Source organism: Camelina sativa, chromosome 16 (genome assembly GCF_030686135.1).
Source record: "Camelina sativa cultivar CO46 ecotype springtype chromosome 16, ASM3068613v1".
In the NCBI taxonomy this organism is placed as follows: Eukaryota; Viridiplantae; Streptophyta; class Magnoliopsida; order Brassicales; family Brassicaceae; genus Camelina; species Camelina sativa.
In genome coordinates this window covers 4879053-4898967 of record NC_141895.1, presented here as the reverse complement: position 1 = coordinate 4898967, position 19915 = coordinate 4879053, and the positions used below count along the sequence as shown (strand labels likewise).

General features: G+C 34.7%; 3 protein-coding genes and 2 non-coding genes across 8 annotated transcripts; 3 read left to right on the top strand and 2 right to left on the bottom strand.

The window, feature by feature from the left end:
* Positions 1 to 520: 520 nt before the first annotated feature.
* On the top strand, positions 521 to 2668 carry LOC104749870 (uncharacterized). The gene is made up of 2 exons (XM_010471581.3): positions 521 to 1584; positions 2196 to 2668. Exons 1-2 carry the CDS (start codon positions 790 to 792, stop codon positions 2400 to 2402), a joined length of 1002 nt encoding a protein of 333 aa, XP_010469883.1. The 5' UTR covers positions 521 to 789; the 3' UTR covers positions 2403 to 2668.
* Positions 2669 to 2702: 34 nt separating this feature from the next.
* Positions 2703 to 4658, bottom strand: LOC104749871 (putative protein phosphatase 2C 26). Of its 4 annotated transcripts, none has more exons than XM_010471582.3 (11): positions 4458 to 4658; positions 4307 to 4358; positions 4140 to 4219; positions 3962 to 4043; positions 3823 to 3893; positions 3650 to 3729; positions 3457 to 3554; positions 3256 to 3379; positions 3085 to 3167; positions 2947 to 2995; positions 2703 to 2861 (listed from the first exon to the last, which is right to left on the bottom strand). In XM_010471582.3, exons 1-11 carry the CDS (start codon positions 4589 to 4591, stop codon positions 2809 to 2811), a joined length of 906 nt encoding a protein of 301 aa, XP_010469884.1. In that variant the 5' UTR covers positions 4592 to 4658; the 3' UTR covers positions 2703 to 2808. The 4 variants fall into 4 exon arrangements, with proteins under 4 accessions (XP_010469884.1, XP_010469885.1, XP_087346732.1 ...); XM_010471583.3 differs by having other exon boundaries at positions 4140 to 4230; positions 4458 to 4638; XM_019238476.2 differs by having other exon boundaries at positions 2798 to 2911; positions 4458 to 4645.
* Positions 4659 to 4720: 62 nt separating this feature from the next.
* Positions 4721 to 4791, top strand: TRNAG-GCC (transfer RNA glycine (anticodon GCC)). The gene has a single exon. It is a non-coding gene; the product is annotated as a tRNA-Gly (tRNA).
* Positions 4792 to 8361: 3570 nt separating this feature from the next.
* Positions 8362 to 8448, top strand: LOC147925130 (small nucleolar RNA snoR114). Its single transcript, XR_015585580.1, has one exon. It is a non-coding gene; the product is annotated as a small nucleolar RNA snoR114 (small nucleolar RNA).
* A 1818-nt stretch (positions 8449 to 10266) lies between these two features.
* On the bottom strand, positions 10267 to 13205 carry LOC104749872 (uncharacterized). Its single transcript, XM_010471584.3, has 10 exons — positions 12720 to 13205; positions 12323 to 12408; positions 12167 to 12233; positions 11816 to 11958; positions 11489 to 11537; positions 11202 to 11339; positions 11036 to 11116; positions 10766 to 10942; positions 10587 to 10673; positions 10267 to 10489 (listed from the first exon to the last, which is right to left on the bottom strand). Exons 1-10 carry the CDS (start codon positions 13011 to 13013, stop codon positions 10427 to 10429), a joined length of 1185 nt encoding a protein of 394 aa, XP_010469886.2. The 5' UTR covers positions 13014 to 13205; the 3' UTR covers positions 10267 to 10426.
* Positions 13206 to 19915: the final 6710 nt, after the last annotated feature.

Here is a 19915-nt window from a genome sequence, read left to right as displayed (position 1 = left end):
TCTGAAATGTGAATGATCTATAATCTATTCACACGCACCTTCATTACAACAACAAGCAATGGCACAACCGTTCTACCCTTATTTTGATTCGTAAACGCTCTATTAAGTCTATTCTAATGAAAAGAATTTCTTCAGGATCGTATTTATACTAAATTTATCTAGTCTGAACGTTGAAGTCTTTAGTCATTATTACTCTTTCTTTCAATTGTTTTTCCAATTATCATCTCATTTTTAATATATATTCTAAAGAATTTAGAAATCAATACATCTGATAGAAAAATAAAGAACCTAAAAACTCTTTTATTTTTGAAGGACAAACATTTTTTTTGTGTCCACAACATATTTGAGTTATTGACTATAGACGGTTAAATTAGTTTTAACTTCAGCTTTTTTTTCTTCCTCTCTCTTTTAGTGAAATTCAAATTTAATTTTTTCCTTTTTCTTTTAGGATATTATTTTGGTTCGAATATTCATATCCATAATATTTTGTATTAGGATCCGATAATGGTAAACACGAAACAGGCTAAAAAGGAAGTTTTAAGACAAAAGAATATTTATTACTTGGCGAACGGGTGTGTTTTTAAAAGCCCGCAAGACAAGACAGAGGTGTTCCTCCTTGTCCTATATGTCTTTAGTTTAACCGCCGCTCCTCTCTCTGGTCGGAGAAATCTCCAGATTTGGTATTTCTCCAACCTTCTCGGAACCCTAATTTTAACAACCTCTCCTTCCCCCTTCTTCAGATTCATCTTCTACCCTCCCTAAAGCTCAAACCTTTCAATCCTAAAAACAATGGCGACGGAAGCCACAACTGCATCCAAATTCCCAGAATCCGATCTCCGTCCAATCCCACAACCACCGGATTTTCATCCAGCAATCGTCGTTCCAGCTCAAAACACAACTCTTCGATTCTGGCAGCTCATGGTCGCCGGTTCAATCGCTGGCTCTGTTGAACACATGACTATGTTTCCAGTAGATACAGTCAAAACCCATATGCAAGCTCTCCGTTCATGTCCCATCAAACCAGTAGGTTTACGTCAAGCTTTCCGTTCAATTATCAAAACCGATGGTCCATCTGCTTTGTACAGAGGTATTTGGGCAATGGGGCTTGGTGCTGGACCAGCTCACGCTGTTTATTTCTCATTCTATGAAGTCTCCAAGAAGTTTTTATCCGGTGGGAACCCTAATAACTCTGCTGCACACGCGATCTCGGGTATTTTCGCTACTATATCGAGTGATGCTGTGTTTACTCCAATGGATATGGTTAAGCAGAGGTTACAGATTGGGAATGGGACTTATAAAGGAGTTTGGGATTGTATTAGTAGGGTTATGCGTGAGGAAGGGTTTGGTGCTTTTTATGCTTCGTATAGAACTACTGTGTTGATGAATGCTCCGTTTACTGCTGTTCACTTCACTACTTATGAGGCGGTTAAGAAGGGATTGAGGGAGATGTTGCCTGAACACGCTGGTGGAGAAGAGGATGAGGAAGGTTGGTTGGTTTATGCTACTGCTGGAGCTGCTGCTGGTGGGTTAGCGGCTGTTGTAACTACTCCGCTTGATGTTGTTAAGACGCAATTGCAGTGTCAGGTGAGTTGAAATTTCTAAAGCCATTGACTTTACGTTATCTGATAATATAGCCAATGTGATTATTGATAAACACATAGGTGTATACTAGATGCTTGATTGCATTACACATAGTTACTTTGTGATCATGTAACTCAACAATTGCGACTAGGATTAGGTTCTTTAGATTAACTTGTTTTGATTTTTCGCGGTTTATGCTTTTGTCTACTTAATGCTTGACAATCACATAGTGTTATAACATTCTATTTGGCTGTGGTTATTGTGTAGTTTATATCTTTCTGGTTTGAAATTTGTCTAAGTTTATGAGATAGGAAAACTATCTAGTCGTGTTGAGCTCTAAGTGTCCTCGGTGTGAAAGTGGCACGCTTTGAACTTTCGTGGCATAGCTTTAACTAATTCTGGTTTGAAACTGGCGACTTAAGGTGTAGAATTTGTGGCATAGCTTTTGTGGCATAAAATTTACTTAATTTAGGGGATATGTTCCTAATTGTGTGATATCAGTTTTGACTTGAATGATAAGACACGATCAATCAATTGTCAGCTTTAAGCTTAGAATCTTTGGCAATACACTTTCTTGGATATTTTTAAAAATATGTCTCTGGTTATGTTTTCAGGGTGTGTGTGGTTGTGATCGTTTCAAGACCAGTTCAATAAGCGATGTGTTCCGAACAATTGTGAAGAAAGACGGTTATAGAGGAGTAGCCAGAGGATGGCTACCAAGAATGCTATTCCATGCTCCAGCAGCTGCTATCTGCTGGTCCACTTATGAAACAGTCAAATCCTTCTTTGGAGATCTCAATGGTGAATCAAACGTAGCTTGAAAAGGGACACAAACATGTGTTAGGCTTATTTGCTTGCCTGATTTAGGTGATTGATTCTTCATAGAGCTACTGGTTGGTTAGTGTTAACACTAGCTCTTATAGAGATCTTTGTTTGTATAATGATTCGTTTTTACGCAATAATGTTGTCAGATTAGAGTTACAACCCAAGGCCTTCTTTTTCAGATTTGCATTGACAGAGCAGTTTTGTATTTTTATTTGTTTTTTATGAGAAAATACTATAAAGAGATAGATGAGCTTAAAGAGTATTCACAAGGATGAATTATAATTTCTTCTTCTATAAATTTGAAAACACATTCTTATTGAGAGAAAGGGACAAGTTTCTACAAGGACTTGTACAAAAAGAATAAAGAGAAATTCACATGAACTTTATCATGAACAGAGTGACTCATGAGTTAACAACTTTGGCAACGATCACAGTGACATCATCAAGCTTCCCTCCTGCAATTTTCAGAACCAGAGATCAACTCGGACATCATCAAGCTTCCCTCCTGCATATCATGAATCAACATTGTTGTTTATTTACCTGTAAGCTTCTTTCCTAGTGCCTTCTTCCAGAGAGGAACATCAAACCCCTATTATGACAAAACGTATATACATGAAGTTTAGATATGTGTACTTTCCGTGAACCGGTGAAATTCATTCGCTCAAGTTAAAATCTCACCTTGGCTCTTGCTTCTAATGCATATGGAGATTCAAACTCTGTATCTCTTGAATGGCTACTCGCCACTTCAGCTAATAACCTCGCTGTTAATAGTTGAACAAAACAAACCATGTAACTTCTAAACTTCAGATTAAATATCAAGAGAGATGGTATATACATATATATACATACATGATTCTGCAACATCTTCATGCTTTGTCACAATAGAAACGATTTCATGATCAAACACATTATCAAAAAGCCCATCTGAACCCATCACGATCACATCTCCCTTCTGTACTTCCACTATGCTAAACTGCTTGAATTGCCAAAGCATGTTACAGGAGTACAATGCATAGCACAAATCATGAAGAGTGGTAACGATTTATTTACCGATGCATCTAGATAAGTTTGAGCAGATCCCTCAGAGCTAAGTTGGAAAGGACAGTCAAAATAATGCTCTTGTGGAGTAGTGGCAAAAATAATCTGACCTGAAAATGAGAATGAAAAGAAGACGATCTCTTTGTTAAAGGCTGAACATAATAGAATTTAAGCAACACAGAAGAATAAGAGAAGGAGCATAAACCTTCACGAAGAAGTTTAAGTCCACAGTCTCCGACATTGCCTATTTTGAGAATTCCCACCTCCTCAAGCATAGCTAGAATACTGCTTCATCAATAACCGCGACATCAAGCTATCCAAAAAGAGACAAAACCAAATTTTGAATAACAATTAGGACAAAATCATTCAAAAGCTCACATTGTGGCAGAACCTCTGGAGGTAGTTGCGGTATGAGCTTTGTCAATGAGAAAACCAGGATCATATCTGACCTGTTCCAATTCAAGAAAATCAAAAGATAACTAAACTAATATACTTGCAGTGAGATTTCAAATCTTACATCTTCATCATCAACTAGACGAGAAGCATTAGCCATAAGTTCTTTAGAGAACAAGGAAGGATCAACATCTTGTTCAGCCCAACTGAGACAAAAAGATACAAACTTTAACAAAAATAAGATAAACCCTGTAACAAACTCAACTCGAAGTTTAGGATAAGTACAAAGCTAAAAGCTTTACCCGGAGACACCATCAGCAACAGCCATGACTCCTCCTCTATAACTACTCACAAAGAACGCATCTTCACCACCTTTCGCTACCTATTTAGACACTAAAAGGTCGATTTTTAATTGCATAAATATCCTCTAAGCAAATCCATTGAAGAAGAAAACAGAGAGTTGATGTACCTTATCTGGATGTGGGATGGCGTGAGTTCCGACAGATAAAGAGAGTTCGGGCCTAAAGGAAAAGCAAACATATTTGGACAAATGAGTTCTCAGTTTCGAGCAAAGTCAATTAACTTCAGCAAACTTAGCCAAGGGAAAGAAAGAGCCAGACCGAAGTATTTGGAGTTCTGATGGAGCACAGAGACAGAGGAAGTTAACACGAGTGGCGTTTGGAAGGTTGGTGTGTGGGAGACGAAGCGATGGTCGTGCGTGAGGAACCATCATTCTCGTCATTGGAATTGCCATTTCCTCCGACGTCTTGCTCTCTCTCTCTCTCTCTCTTTTCAATCCTGTGGTTGTGACTTGTGGGGAATTTTGTGAATGTTGTTAGACGAAAAGGTATAATTTAATAATGAGAGGAGAAAGAAACAACAAGCACCAGTGGTCTAGTGGTAGAATAGTACCCTGCCACGGTACAGACCCGGGTTCGATTCCCGGCTGGTGCATGAGCTGTGATGAAATTGACTTTAAGCGTTGGTTGGGTCCTTCTCAGTTGAGATTTGCCTCACCTTTGAGCTCTTTTTTTTAATCCACGCGCGAGCTCTTTTTTTGAAGTATTTTGATATATTTTGATAAAAACTATATATGATTGATGATGGTAGTTAAATTTTAGATACATAATTTTTTGAAATATAAAAATCAGTTATGTTATAAAATCAAATCTGATAAAAAAAATCATGAATTTAACTCGACATCTACGCGAGACGAATTTAACTGATGACCTCACATATCCTAAACCATTTATTTGACCACCAGAAAAACAAAACAATTTTATCATCATGAATTTAACTCGTTTTCATATTTAATTGATCGTTATCATCTACGATTTATTCAATGTTTTCTTATTTTTCATATTCTTTCTTGTCATTTCTATTGTTAAATTTTGTGGTAATCGTCATCATTACTTTTATCGTCTGGTTCTTCGTTATACTCTTTTTCTTCTTCATCCTCATCAACTTCTTTACTTTCTTCCACTAAAAAACCTTTTTTAGACTACTACACAACTTTTTAATCCATCAAACTCCAAGAACAAAATCATTTCTTTTCTCATAAAAATAAAAAAAAATAAAAAAATAAGATAAAAAAAATAAAAAATTAATGAACAAATATCAACTTATCTATAAAATCATACACAAAAATATGTTTTACAGCTTATAAGAAATAAAAAGCACAAACGCAGATAAATAAGATAATTTATGTAATTATAATATTTAAAAACTTTGTAAAAGCTAAAAACTTTTAAAAGTTTCAATATTTATAATATTAAAACTTTTAAATTTTTTAAATATTATAATTTATTTTTTTGAAACTTTTGAAAGTTTTAAATTGATCAAATAAAAAACCGGATCAAACCGAATATACTTTTAAACTTGGACGCCTGATAAATCAAGCTTTTCTGCTCATTCGTGGTTGGAAGCATATTAATCTTATTTATACTGGTTTTGAACCATTGTCTAAAAAATTTATAGCTGATATGGGATATTGTGCATAGTTCTTTTATTTCCATAAATTTAAAATTTTCCTTTTTCTAAAAAATTCTAAAAATTTTTTTAAAAAAATTAATGAATGACATGTCAAATCCTGATTGGTTGTTTAAAATAATTCTGAATATAGAAAATTCTGGAGATTTTAAAAAATGTTAATTAGTGAAGTGTTTAATCACAATTGGAGGTTTAAAATCTTATGTGGACGCCTTTAGGAGCTTATAGCTCCTACTTTTTATTAGTATAGATTAATGTTCAAAATATAAAAATAAATATAAGGAGATTAATTAAGAAAATCTATATTAACAATTTTGAAGTACAGTTAAATCTATATTCCCATTTTTGAAGTATATTTTGTGTTTAATTGTAAAATTTATATAATTAATCCTTTGCCATTTGAGTTAATATTAAAACTTAGTTGAAATACCTTTGTGAACAATTTTCCTGCTAATTGGCTCGTTTGAGCTGATCTTGTACTATGGTGACAAAAAAAAAAAAAAAAAACTTAGTTGAAATATTTGTTATAAAATCATGAGCTTAATCGAGAATGTTAGCGACGAATAAAAAAATCGAGAATGTTAATCACAATGTCTTATCTTCCGTAATTATGATATTTTCTATGAAAATATAAATACAAAATCATAATTCAGTAACACAACTTTTTATTCCCAATACACTAAAATATATAACACTCCATCAACTATATTAAAAATCAGATAAACTTAAGTGAATTATAATATAAAATCATAAAAATTATATATACAAATAAAAGAAAAAATTGTCTTGTGGTGTATCAAGGGTTAAATCCTAGTAATATATGTACAATCAGATTAAACTTTGTTTTTTTTGAAAAACCTTAAATTCAAAAGTGTATGTTTATTTTATTTTATTTTAAAGTAATTGGCTTATTAACTTTGAATTGTCCCATTCAAATTTTTGTTCAACCACATTTTTCGAGAAGAATATGTTGAATGATAATCTATCCAATTTTATACAACTTAATATTTCCAACCTATTCAATTTTGTGCAACCATTTGTAGCCTTGAATGTTGTTCCACTTTTTTTTTCAACCATTCAGCTATAATGTTTAATTTTCATCCATATGGGTGCAAATGGTTGCAAAGTTTAAAAGGTTAAAAAGTTGGAAAAAAACTATTCAGCCAATTTTCAATATTTAAGTTGGAGAGGTTGAAAAAATTATTCAAATACCATTTGCACCTATATGGATGAAGATTAAACGAATTATAAAGGAAAGTGTTCATTTTGTTCAATGATGACAAAGAAAAATAGTTTTTTGTTTTATTTTAAATCACCTCGATCTTTTTCAATCTATATTAATTCTCTAAATAGTGATTAATATATTATTTTCCTTTTTAGATATTCTGTTATTTTTAAAATCACCATTTTCAAATTTAGAAAATTTTAATTAATACATAAATTTTTACTAATTAATTATCATATTATGTTTATAAATAATAATATGTAGTGCATCTTTCTTATCTTTTAGCCATTATTGTATTATGTTTATAAATAATAATGTATACTGAATTTTTCTTACTTTTTAACCGTTATTGTGAATTGATACTTTAACATTAACATTAACAAATACATTCTCAAGCTTTAAATTTGTTCTTTTTCTTCAGAGATTATTACTCTTTATGATTAAAATCTTTAAAATTTAGTTTATTATTTCAAAAACAAAAAAAAAAAACATTTTTTTCTTCTAATAAACAATTGTAACTCTTTAAAATGAATGTTGTAGTGTTAAATATATGAGAAAAATAATTTTCCTATCTCTATTTAATTAAAAATATTTACACATTATATGTTAAGATAGAATTATCTAATTTTATATTTATCTAATCTGTATTCATATTTTTCATATGTTTGTGTTGTATTTTTTAATATTTTATTTTTCTAAATTATTGGTTTCATTTAATGAAAGATAACAATATAAGTCTAAAAATTAATTTTACTTTTAATGTTTTTGTTTTAGCAATAAAATGTGATGACATAGCTGCTAATGTGGAAACTCTAGATGGTGAGAGGACTCTCTAATTATTTTGTTTTGTGCGTGTTCTATGTTTTTAAAACCCACAATAAAAATTGTGATTTCTTCGGCTACGGGCAGAGTTAAAATTGATAGATATACATTGGTAGGATAGAATGAGAGTGTGACACATTGGCATTTGCACAAGCTTGGGAAGACATCAATCTCATCTATATTTTTTGTTTTCTTTTCAATGTATATTTTACCGGTTATCCCTGTTATTAAATATCAATCGTTGGTAACACCCCAATTAGTAACGTTTAAAAGTGAGATTCAGCACTCGTATCGCTCCTATATTTCTCTCCTTTTTTATTTGGCTAACCCAGTGTGTCATTGATGTTAATTTTGTGTCCAACTTAAGTGAATTTAATTTATATTAATAAACTTATCCCCTGTTATAGCATCAAAGCACCAGTGGTCTAGTGGTAGAATAGTACCCTGCCACGGTACAGACCCAGGCTCGATTCCCGGCTGGTGCACTAGGGCTGTGATGATATTGGTTTAAGCGTTGGTTGGGTCCTTCGCATTCTCCTGAACTTTCGGTTGAGATATGCCACACCTCTGAGCTCTTCGTTTTTTTTTCTTTTCTTATTCCCTTGTGTGTTAACTAAATTTTTAAGTACACTTGCAATTTTTAAGTAATAATTTATAGTTATCAATCAACTCATGTTACATAATATGTAAGAGATTACTTGGGCTAAATTTTTAAACATTATCATAACATTCCCATTGGTTCTTTACAACACAAATGTTTAAAGAAATATTTTTACAAATACTCAAAACAAAAGGGTACTTTTGTTTGACAATTTCTTTTACTGCATTGTCTTGATTTAAGGTTAAAAAGTTAAACACACAAAAAAACAGTACAAGTGCCAAATATTAAAGACTGATTACAAGAATGCTTTACATAATATATGTATTTGTTCTCCCAAACTAATTATGACTTTAAAAGAGTTCTTCCAAACCAATTATGCATTTAAAGAGTTACGGTTGCGGTTTTGGTTGTCTCCAAAGACAAAGAGATAACCTTCTGGAACAAACTGTAAAATAAACATGAAAATCGAACCTTATTAACATACTGATTCTTTTACAAGGATGAACAAGTGGTTAATTACAAGTTACTCACCATTGCTTCCATTCCATAGGTCATTAATTGGCTTCTAAGAAAAAAAACTTATTCTTGCACAACATCATTAACAAAGAGCATCACGAACCTGTACGTACACATATTATTCCTTTAAAAAAAAGGGTGTGCATTTCTGAAAAAAGAAGTATTTGTTTGAGAAGCCTCTCTTTAAAAATAATACTTGGCACTAGTGGTTTAGTTGTAGAATAGAACCCTGCCACAGTTAAAAAATGGGTTTAGCGGTGGCTTCACGTTATTCTGACTTCTCGGATGTGTTGCCTCTTGACCTAGATCTTTATTTTCTTTTCTTTTTTTCGTTTTTGATAAAGTTTTAGGCGTTTATATTCTCGGAGGAAGTTTTAGGATTTTCTTCAAAAACAAAATAGATTTTTCTATTTCGTTAAATAGTTGAGTGAGGCAATGAGGTTGCGCAAAGGGACAACTTTTAGTTACATTCATCAATGTCTTACACCACATATATATGAGAAAATATTGCTACAAAACATGATAACACGGACTTAGATGAGTTTCTCATTAGACGATATATATCTTGGAGTACTTATTGTTATCGATCCTCTAGTAAAAGGCTTTTGTTGTCAATGGTTTTTTTTCCAATGCTATTTGTATTGAAATTCATGTAGTGTCAAAGATTCATAAGATCTTGCCCTTTTGGTGAATGACCAAAAAAATGGATGACAAATTTAGTAAATAGTAACCGCTTATGTCTTTTAATAAAGTAAAGGTTACAAAATTCGACATGTAGAAACTAATTTCCATCTTGTATTATTTGGAACCGGATGAAAGTGAAATTACCATCCAATAATCCATAATTACAATTACAAACAAGATCACATAACTAGCAAAACCTTCAAAAAGAAATATGCTTGAACTAGCATTTGAGATGTTAGTTTTAACTATCACGTATAAATAAATAAATGTTACATTATTAGTTTAATAAGCACCAGTGGTCTAGTGGTAGAATTATCCTTTGCTAAGCATTGGTCCCGGGTTCGATCGATGCCCGGCTAGGTGCATTAACATGTGAGCTATGATGAAAGTAAATTGAGCTGTGGTGATGAATCTTCGGATGTGATATAAACCTCGCTTTAACCTGAGCTCACTCTTTTCTTTTTATTCTTATTTTTTTTTGTCAACAATTCTAATAACTGCATAGTAGATGATGTCCCTCTGAATCAAAGTGCAACAAAACCCAAAAAAAACAGTATATAACACAAACTTGGGATTGTCACTTCTCTTCAACTGAAACTAAAAAGATATCTCAATACATATAAAGTTTCAAATAAATATTCAATACAAAACTTTGAATTTCAAACTACTGAAGCACCAGTACATAAATTTTAAATTAACTAATTATTAGTGATTCTCAACTCAAATCCATTAACAAAACACTAGGCAGATTCTTAAGCACTGATATTTTCAACGCTGGCGCTTTTATCTACTCTCTTGAATATCCCTGCAATTACCTGGTGTTTGAAAATGCCACAAAACACACACAACTTAGAAGAGAGAAGCATAAACATCAATCTACAACGGATAAGATTACGAGGCTAGAAAAAATACCTTTCCAGGTCCCAATTCATAGCTGCTTTGAAGTCCTTTGGACAAGAGAGTCTTCACTGTTGTCTCCCATTGGACTGGAGATGTCACCTGCGGTTTCAATAATTCGAGTCTTTGTCATGTCTTTGCTTGCCAAAAAAAAAAAAATGAATACATAGCTTTACTGAGTATGGATTTCTAACCTGGCGTGCAAGTATCTTCTTGATCGTGTCTGGATCTGCATGAGGCTGTGCATCGACATTTGATATCACTGGGATCCTCGGACTTCTAATCTCCGTTGCTGCCAATGCAGCTTCTAATCTCGAGACTGCTGGTTCCATAAAACTAGTGTGGAACGCACCTGCAACAGCTAAACGCACCTACAGAACAAGGCGCCAACAATCATGTTTCTTATAGCATAAGGAAGACAGCAATAAAACATAAGATAAGAGAACTAGAGAGAGAGAGTATACCGTCATTCGGGCCTTGAATGACTTAGCTTTGGCTTCAACAACTTCAATTCCCTTAAGACCTCCAGATACTGCGTAATTACCCTGTAATCTAGCAAACCTTAGTATGGAATGTGAAATTGATTTTCTAAGAGTCGAAATGCAAAAGATTCATAGAGGACATATATACCGGACATAAGTAATTTGCAATCTGAACTTTGTCAGCTTCATCTACTTCTTGATTTGCTGCATCACACAACTGCTGAACCTTTTCTGAGTCCAACCCTATGATACTAACCATGGCACTCTTAGCAGCATCTGCAGCAGCCTGAGTAGGCATTTTATCAAAAAATATGTCAATGCAGCTATTCGAAGTTCGAATGGTAAAACAAGATCACTACGAAGTTCAGCCGTCACAACATCAACCTAAACTTGACATAATCGATGAAGAATATACAGAACAGAATTCAATCTTACCTGCATGGCTTCTCCTCTAAGTTTTACAAGCTTCAGCCCGTCCTCAAAGCTTGAGAATAAAAGCAGTAACAGAGAAAAAAACAAAAGTTTTTTAGTGATGATGCACATAGGTAAAAGGGAACAAAGTACAGTAACATGTGGTCTTATAATGATATCTGAAAGTCCAAGATTTGGAACCACTACCACTCAATTAACTAGCAAATGGATAGACTAAGTCGTAATCTAAAAAAACAGTTTTCATTCTATCACAAACAGCCTGATATTTTTGTGCTAACTTATCCTAATCTCGGTATCTTTAACTCCCCTGAGTTGTATGATTAAACTAACCTGAAGGCTCCAGCAAAAGCCAGAGCAGTGTACTCTCCCAAACTGAGACCACAAGTCACATCAACCGAGTTAATTATTTGCCCTCCGCCTTCACGAACACGGAGCAATTCAACTGCTGCTAAACTCGTGACATAAATAGCAGGCTGAGAAAATGAGAGACCAAGAACTTAGAAACCATATCAAATCGTACATACATGAATATCATCAACTACTAACAGGAAACAACACATAAAAAATAAAGTTCTGCTTGTAAAAATGACACTAACAAGAAAGAAGATCATAAATCCTAACTTGTCCGGTTGTCCCTAACCAAATGTTGCAAAGACTGAGAGATAAGGGAGAGAAAGATACCTGGCTTATGACTGTGGAATCAAGCTTCTCTTTTGGTCCACTAACACAAATGTCCAGAAGATCATACCTGAAAGCCACCATCTAGTTTAATCATTCACACTAAGTGAACAAAAAACAAACAAAAAGGTTACAACTTTTTAACAATAAGGAAAATACCCTAAGATATCATTAGCTTTCTTATACAACTCTCCAGCTGCTGCAACACTCTGAGCCTCTTTACCCATTCCTACTGCTTGAGCTCCCTGAGATATACCAAATTCATCACAAATTCTGAGGGATTTACAAAGCAAGCAATATAGCTATAGATATGGTCAGAAGCCTACATTACAGTTACAGTCAGATCAATCTGTAGAATGTGAATCCAGAACAACAACAAAAAAATCACAAATTGGCAAACTTTTCAATTTGGGCACTTCGAAATGTTCTAAATTTGAGGCGAAATCAATAAACTTTCTTATATCAGAATCCACATTTACACTGTTCAGATAGATAACATTTGCGCAAACGATTCAATCCAAAGTCCAGTAATCGGCAAAATTAGAGACAACGTTACCTGACCGGGAAATAGAAACGCGGTGGTGGGTTTGTAATCGGCGAACAGAGAGTCGTGAACAGTACTAGTCTGAGATCCAGCGGAGACGCTCATGGAAACCCTAGATCGGCTGAGATTCTTGGCGGGGAAGCAAAAGGAGGCATTTTTAGCGCAGGAGAGATTGTTGAGAGATACGGAAGGGAGGAGCAAGGAAGAGGAAGCGGCGGTGGCCATGGCGGAGAGAGACGTGCGCAGGATAAGAGAATGAGCAGGAGAGGTGCGTAAGATAGTAGTAAGGTGAAGCAGTGAGTGCATTCAGAGAATGTAACAGTTTTAACCCTTTCCTTTTAAAAAAGAAAGCTTCAGCGGAGTTAACGAAGATGATGCTGATGGTAGTAGATGGACTAAGTTGAGTATCGGACCAACCGTTTTTTTTTTTTTTGTCTCCTTAAATAAATATATAAAATAAAACTTTACAGGATTTTTGTTTTTTGATCTCATTTGTGTAAGAATATTGAAATCTTATTAGATATTAAATATTAGTAGTAAAATTCTATTAGTCGAATCGAATAATGAGTACCCCAAAGTGTGGGTGTGTGTTTGTTCACTTTGGTGTTTCAACAATTACCAATTATGTATTGTGTTTTCACCGATACCGCTTGTGTCTTCTTGTTCGTACATATCGACTTGTGTTTCAAAATATTATAAAGAGATCAATCGGTGGTGTTTGGATCATTTGGATCATGTAATTGCCTTTTTGTAATTTTTATATTCTCGCGATTCTGTTATGTCCACAACAATTGCAACGACGTTGTTTATGAAGATGTGATATATGTTCAAAAGGTGAACTACTTCAGAAGAACAGAGTACAGGTACAAGAACAAAACATCGGAATTTTTGTTAACAATCAGGAAGACTTACATAAGAGTAGAAGGCACGAGAAGCTTCTAGAAGAGTAAAGAACTTCATGTTTATAATAGGAATGTAAACATGAGGAAAGAAGGAAATTTCCTTAAACTTAAAGGAAAAGGAAATTGTCTAATTCCTATTAGGATTAGAGTAGGTAGATTGCCTATTGTGTGGCAAAGACCTAGTTCTATAAATAGGGTGCTAAGGCCGATTGAACACTTTAGCACAAACAAGAGAAAGTTAACATAACTACTAAGTTTTAGTCTTTAAGAAAAGAAAAGAGCTAAGAACTTAGAGAGAGCGTGAGGTTTCTTTAAAGAGAGTTTTGAGAGATTAGAAAATTGTTTAGAACAAACTTGTAAACAGATTTTCTATTAATCAAAAGAGAGTTTAAATAAATCATTGGTTCATAGATCAGATCATAAGTTTTCACACTTTCAATTGGTATTAGAGCAACACTTGTTCGGATTACTACATGTGAGATTCTGCGGACAGAATGGAGAGCTACGAAGATCTGATCAACAACAACAAAGTCATCTTGGATGATGGAAATTATGGGTTTTGGAAGTCGAGGATCAAATCCATCATAGGAGGTATTGACCGCCTTGCTTGGAAGACTGTTCTAGAAAAGTGGGAGGAACCAACGATCAAGGATGAATCAGGCAAGCGAATTCCCAAACCCAAAGCAGAATGGACTGATGAAGAACAAAAGAGATCAAAATACAACTCAAGAGCCTTAAGTGCTATTCATTGCAGTGTTGGGAGAAAACAGTTTGATTTGATTCAAGGATGTGAAACTGCTAAAGAAGCATGGGATATCCTTCAAATTCATTATGAAGGTACAACAAAAGTGCAGAATTCAAGAAAGGATATGTTGGCTTCTAGATTTGAGAATTTAAAGATGGAGGAACATGAATCAATTTCAGACTTTAGTTCAAAGTTGAGTGCTCTATCACAAGAAGCCTTAACTCTTGGGAAGACGTATAAGGATCAGAAGTTAGTCAAAAAATTTTTAAGGTGTCTTCCATCTAGGTTTATGGGATACAAAACAGCCTTAACTGTCTCTCAAGATTTAGAAAATCTCAGTTACGGTGAAGTGGTTGGAATGCTACAGGCACACGAGATGGACCTTAATGGGATTAAGAAATCAAAAGGAATAGCTCTAGCAGTAAGCAAAGACTTAACTGATCAAGGAGAAGAAGATGTTGTGAGCTTGTTGGTAAGAAGATTTGATCGAGCTTTAAGAAGGATAGAACAAGGTCAAGGTCAAAAGAAGAGTAATTCATTCAAGAAGACAAGTGAAAACAAAAAGGCTGATATGCAGTGTCATGAATGTAAGGGATATGGTCATTTTATCCGAGAATGTCCAACAATCAAGTTACGAGATGCCAAGTGCACAATCTGTAAAGGGACTGGACACACACATGAGGAATGTGTGAGCAACTCTAAAGTCAAGAAAGAAAAGTCTATGATTAGCATTGAAAATGAATCAGATAGTGATAGTAGTAGCGAAGAAGAACTCATTAATTTAGTAGCTATGGTGGGTATTACTGAATTTGAGAATGGGGAAGAAGTAATTGATTCAGAATCAGATGGAGACGAAGTTCTTGACATTGTTCAGAGTTACAAGGAAGTGCGAAATACACTTATTTCTCTAGGAAAGGAAAATTAAGTTTTGATAACTGAAAAACTTCGTTTAGAAGCACTTGTTATGTCGTTACAGAATGAATTGATGGATGAGAAAAAGCTGGCTAAAGATTCGCTAGATCTGATGAAAGAGAAGTTGGTCTTATCGGCAAAAGCTGACAAGCTTGAAGAAGAACTACTTAGAGAAAGGAATAAATCTACAGAACTACAAACTGAATTAGACCAACAACATAGGAAGATTCATATGTTTGCAGGAACCAAGCAACTTGACAAAATTTTGAGCTATGGGAGAACTGAGAAGACTCATAGAGGATTAGGCTTTAATGAGAACATGGGAGCTAAATCACAGACAACCAAATTTGTATCTGCGGGAGCCTATCAATCTGAGAAGGAGACATCTTATGGTGTTTCTCATGGATCTTTGACTTGTTACTTTTGTGGAAAAATCGGTCACTACAAACGATTTTGTTACAAATATTGGCAGAAGGTCTGTACTTTAAAGCAACAAGGAAGATTTTTCTGGAATGGAGTTAGAAGACAAGTTTGGATGAAGAAAGCTGACCTATATCAATCGGAATCAATGGTAGCCTCATGATCATGGATTAAATGCAATATGGCCATGAGTACTGAAGAACAAGAAAAAACGGAATCAATGTGTGATATGGCTTTGGTTACTGAAGAACAAGAAGACACGAAGCCTTGGTTTTTTGACAGCGGTTGCTCAAGACATATGACTGGAACAAAGAGTAATCTACAGAATATCAAGAAATTGAAAGGAGGTACAGTAACATTTGGAGATGGAAGTCATGGTTTTATACAAGGCAAAGGTACAACACGTGATACAGAGCTTCCACAACTGGTGAATGTGTATCTAGTTCAAGGACTGCGTGCAAATTTAATAAGCATTAGTCAACTCTGTGACGAAGGATTGTCAATTTTATTCACAAAAGTTGATTGCAAAGCATTGGATGAGTCAGGTAATGTCAAGTTATATGGTGTAAGATCTGGGAATAATTGTTACATGTGGGAGAAACATTCAATCAAATGCTACAGTGCTAGAGGGAGTATAGATCTATGGCATCAACGGCTTGGACATATGAATACAAGGAATCTTGCTACTCTTGTGAATAAAGAGATAATTCGAGGAGTACCTAAGCTTAAAGGGGAAAACAATATGGTGTGTGGGCCTTGTAATCAGGGAAAGCAGGTCAAAATTCAGCACAAAAAGGTTCCAGATGTTCAGTCAAAATTAGCTCTGGATCTGGTTCACATGGATTTAATGGGACCAATGCAAGTAGAAAGCCTAGCAGGAAAGAAATATGTGTTTGTTTTTGTTGATGATTACTCCAGATACACTTGGGTTCGTTTTATTCGTGAGAAGTCAGATACAATAGACAGTTTCAAGATTTTAGCTCTACAACTACTGAATGAACGAGGAGGAATCAAGAAAATTTGAAGTGATCATGGTGGAGAATTTCAAAATGAGGCTATGAAGGAGTTTTGTGAGCAACATGGGATTGCACATCAATTCTCAGCACCAAGGACTCCACAACAGAATGGAGTAGTAGAAAGAAAGAATAGAACTCTTCAGGAAATGGCTAGAGCTATGATACATGGAAATCATGTTCCTAAGAAATTCTCGGCTGAAGCATTGAACATTGCGTGTTATATAATTAACAGAGTTTATGTCCGAAGGGATACTACAAAAACACCCTATAAGTTGTGGAGAGGCAAAACACCAAATCTGAGTTACTTCCATGTGTTTGGATGCAAATGCTATATCTTAAATGACAAAGATTATCTTGGCAAATTTGATTCCAGAAGTGATGAAGGCATGTTTTTGGGTTATGCCGAAAGTAGTACAACATTCAGAGTCTACAACAGACGTACCGGTTTAATCATGGAATCAGTGAATGTAGTCTTTGACGATCAATCTGTAGCTGTACAAGATGATGATTCAGACAGTGATTCAGAACAGGTAAGCATCACTAAAGCACACAATGAAGTCTCTGAGTTGGGTGTTCCAGTTACAAAACCAGAAGAAGTACAACAAGTTCATAAGAATCATTCCGCATCTGATGTTATTGGGGACTTAAATGAGAAAATGAAGACTCGAGGAGTGCAAATTGACTTTAAGAAAATGACAAGTTACTTTACAACTCTAGAAACTGTTTTCTATGAGTGTTTTGTGTCAATGATCGAACCAAAAAATCATATAGAAGCTGTTCAAGATGATTTTTGGATTATAGCCATGGAAAAAGAACTAGAACAGTTTGAGCGTAATGATGTTTGGGAACTGGTTCGTAGACCAATAGATGTGAATATTATTGGTACTAAGTGGATTTTCAAAAACAAAATTGATGAGAGTGGTGTTGTAGTTCGCAATAAAGCAAGATTAGTTGCACAAGGGTATACACAGATTGAAGGTGTAGATTTTGAAGAAACTTTTGCACCAATAGCAAGGCTTGAGTCAATAAGACTGTTTCTTGGGATGACTTGCATTCTGAACTTCAAAGTTTTTCAAATGGATGTTAAGAGTGCCTTCTTGAATGGGATCTTGCAAGAGGAAGTGTATGTTGAACAACCTAAAGGGTTTGAAAATCCAGTTAGGCCTGAGTATGTATATAAACTAAAAAAGGCTCTTTATGGTTTGAAGCAAGCCCCAAAAGCTTGGTATGAAAGGCTGACTAGTTTTCTTATGGAGCAGAACTATAACAGGGGAAGTGTGGACAAGACTCTGTTTATTTTGGAACAAGGTGGTGATATTATGATGGTACAAATTTATGTTGATGACATTATCTTTGGAAGTACTTCAAAAGAGTTGGTGGATAGATTTGTGAGTAGTATGACACAAGAATTTGAGATGAGTCTGGTTGGAGAATTGAAGTATTTTCTTGGGTTGCAGATTACACAGTCAGATCAAGGTATTTTTATTTCACAAAGTACTTATGCTAAACAACTTCTTAAGAAGTTTCAGATGGATAAGTGCAAAGAAGCTGTAATACCTATGAGCACTTCATTGAAACTGTCAAAAGATGTTGATGGTAAGGATGTAGATGTCAAGCAATACAGAGGAATGATTGGGAGCTTACTATATCTTACAACTAGTATACCAGATTTGAGTTTTAGTGTGGGTATATGTGCAAGGTATCAGTCAAAACCAAAACAGTCTCATCTTGAAGCAGTCAAGCGAATTATCAAGTATGTCAAAGGAACTGTTGATTTTGGGATTTGGTACTCTAAAGGTTCGAACAAAGGGTTGGTTGGTTACTGTGATGCAGATTATGCAGGAAGTGTAACAGATCGAAAGAGTACAAGTGGAGGTTGTTTCTTTCTAGGCAACAATCTAATAGCCTGGTTGAGTAAGAAGCAAAATTCAGTGTCCTTGTCTACAGCTGAATCAGAATATATAGCAATGAGGAGTTGTTGTACTCAATTATTGTGGATGGAGCAGATGTCAGCTGATTATGGTATGGATTCAGGGGAACTACAAGTATATTGTGATAACAAAAGTGCAATTGATATCTCTAAGAATCTTGTTCAACATTCAAGGACCAAACACATTGATGTAAGACATCACTTTATCAGAGAACTGGTTGAGAGAAAGCAGGTTCAGATTGATCATGTTGATACTGAAGATTAGTTAGCAGATATATTCACAAAGGCTTTAGATTTTAATCGTTTTTCAACTTTAAGAAATTCAATTGGGGTTTGTGAGATGTGAGTCTTTGTGGGGCTGGTTCAAGAGCAAGATCGAGAAGATGTTGAGTTTAAGGTTAATTAATCGGTTTAATTTGAGCGGATTATATGATTTTGATTATATTTTTGGAGAAAATCGGTTTAATTTTGGTTAAAGTTTTAAGCAGATTTGCTCGAGACTTGTTTGATATATGAAGCATAGGTTGTATCGATGGGGAGAAGAAAAAAAAGAATAATAATAAGACTTTTTATTTGGTATTGTCTTTGGTTGTATCGAAGGACAAAAAAAAACTGTGGTGTTCTTCGGGTGTATCGACGATTTGAGAAGATGGTGAGATCAACTCGACGAGGGTTGGTAAGAGGAGGAAGGAGATCAACGGAAACTCGAGATGATGGTAGGTTTAGTCGACCTCAGTTGGTTGATGAATCGAGTAGTGATGAAGATCAATCTCACTTTATCGATAAATCTGGTGGTGATGTTCAAATCGATTCAATAGAAGGTGAAGATTCTTCACAGAATGACCAATCGGAACCAGATGATCAAGTCTTTGAGATAGAAGATGAAGAATCTTCAAAGAATGAATCGGCACAAGGAATTAGCGATGAAGAAACCATTGGTAATGAGGAAATCGATTCTGACTCTGAGGAAATTCGTGTGCAAGAATCGCTTAAGCGTCGAACAGTAAAACGGAGAAAGACAAAGCAAGGATCTTCTTCTACACCGAAGCGGTCAAAATTCGCAGAATCAAGTGCCAGGAAGACAAGGGGAAAGTTTAGGTCTGATGTGTTTGTGTCAAAAGCTGCTCAAGCCAGGTATTCCCAGCTTATAACTAGGGAGTTTATAGAAGAAAGGAATTTAGATTTCTCGCAACCTGATGAATTTGGGATTTTTGATAAAATCATGGAGTTGGGATTACAAGAATCAGTTCAAGGGTTATCGTTATATGTCAAGGAAGTGAGAT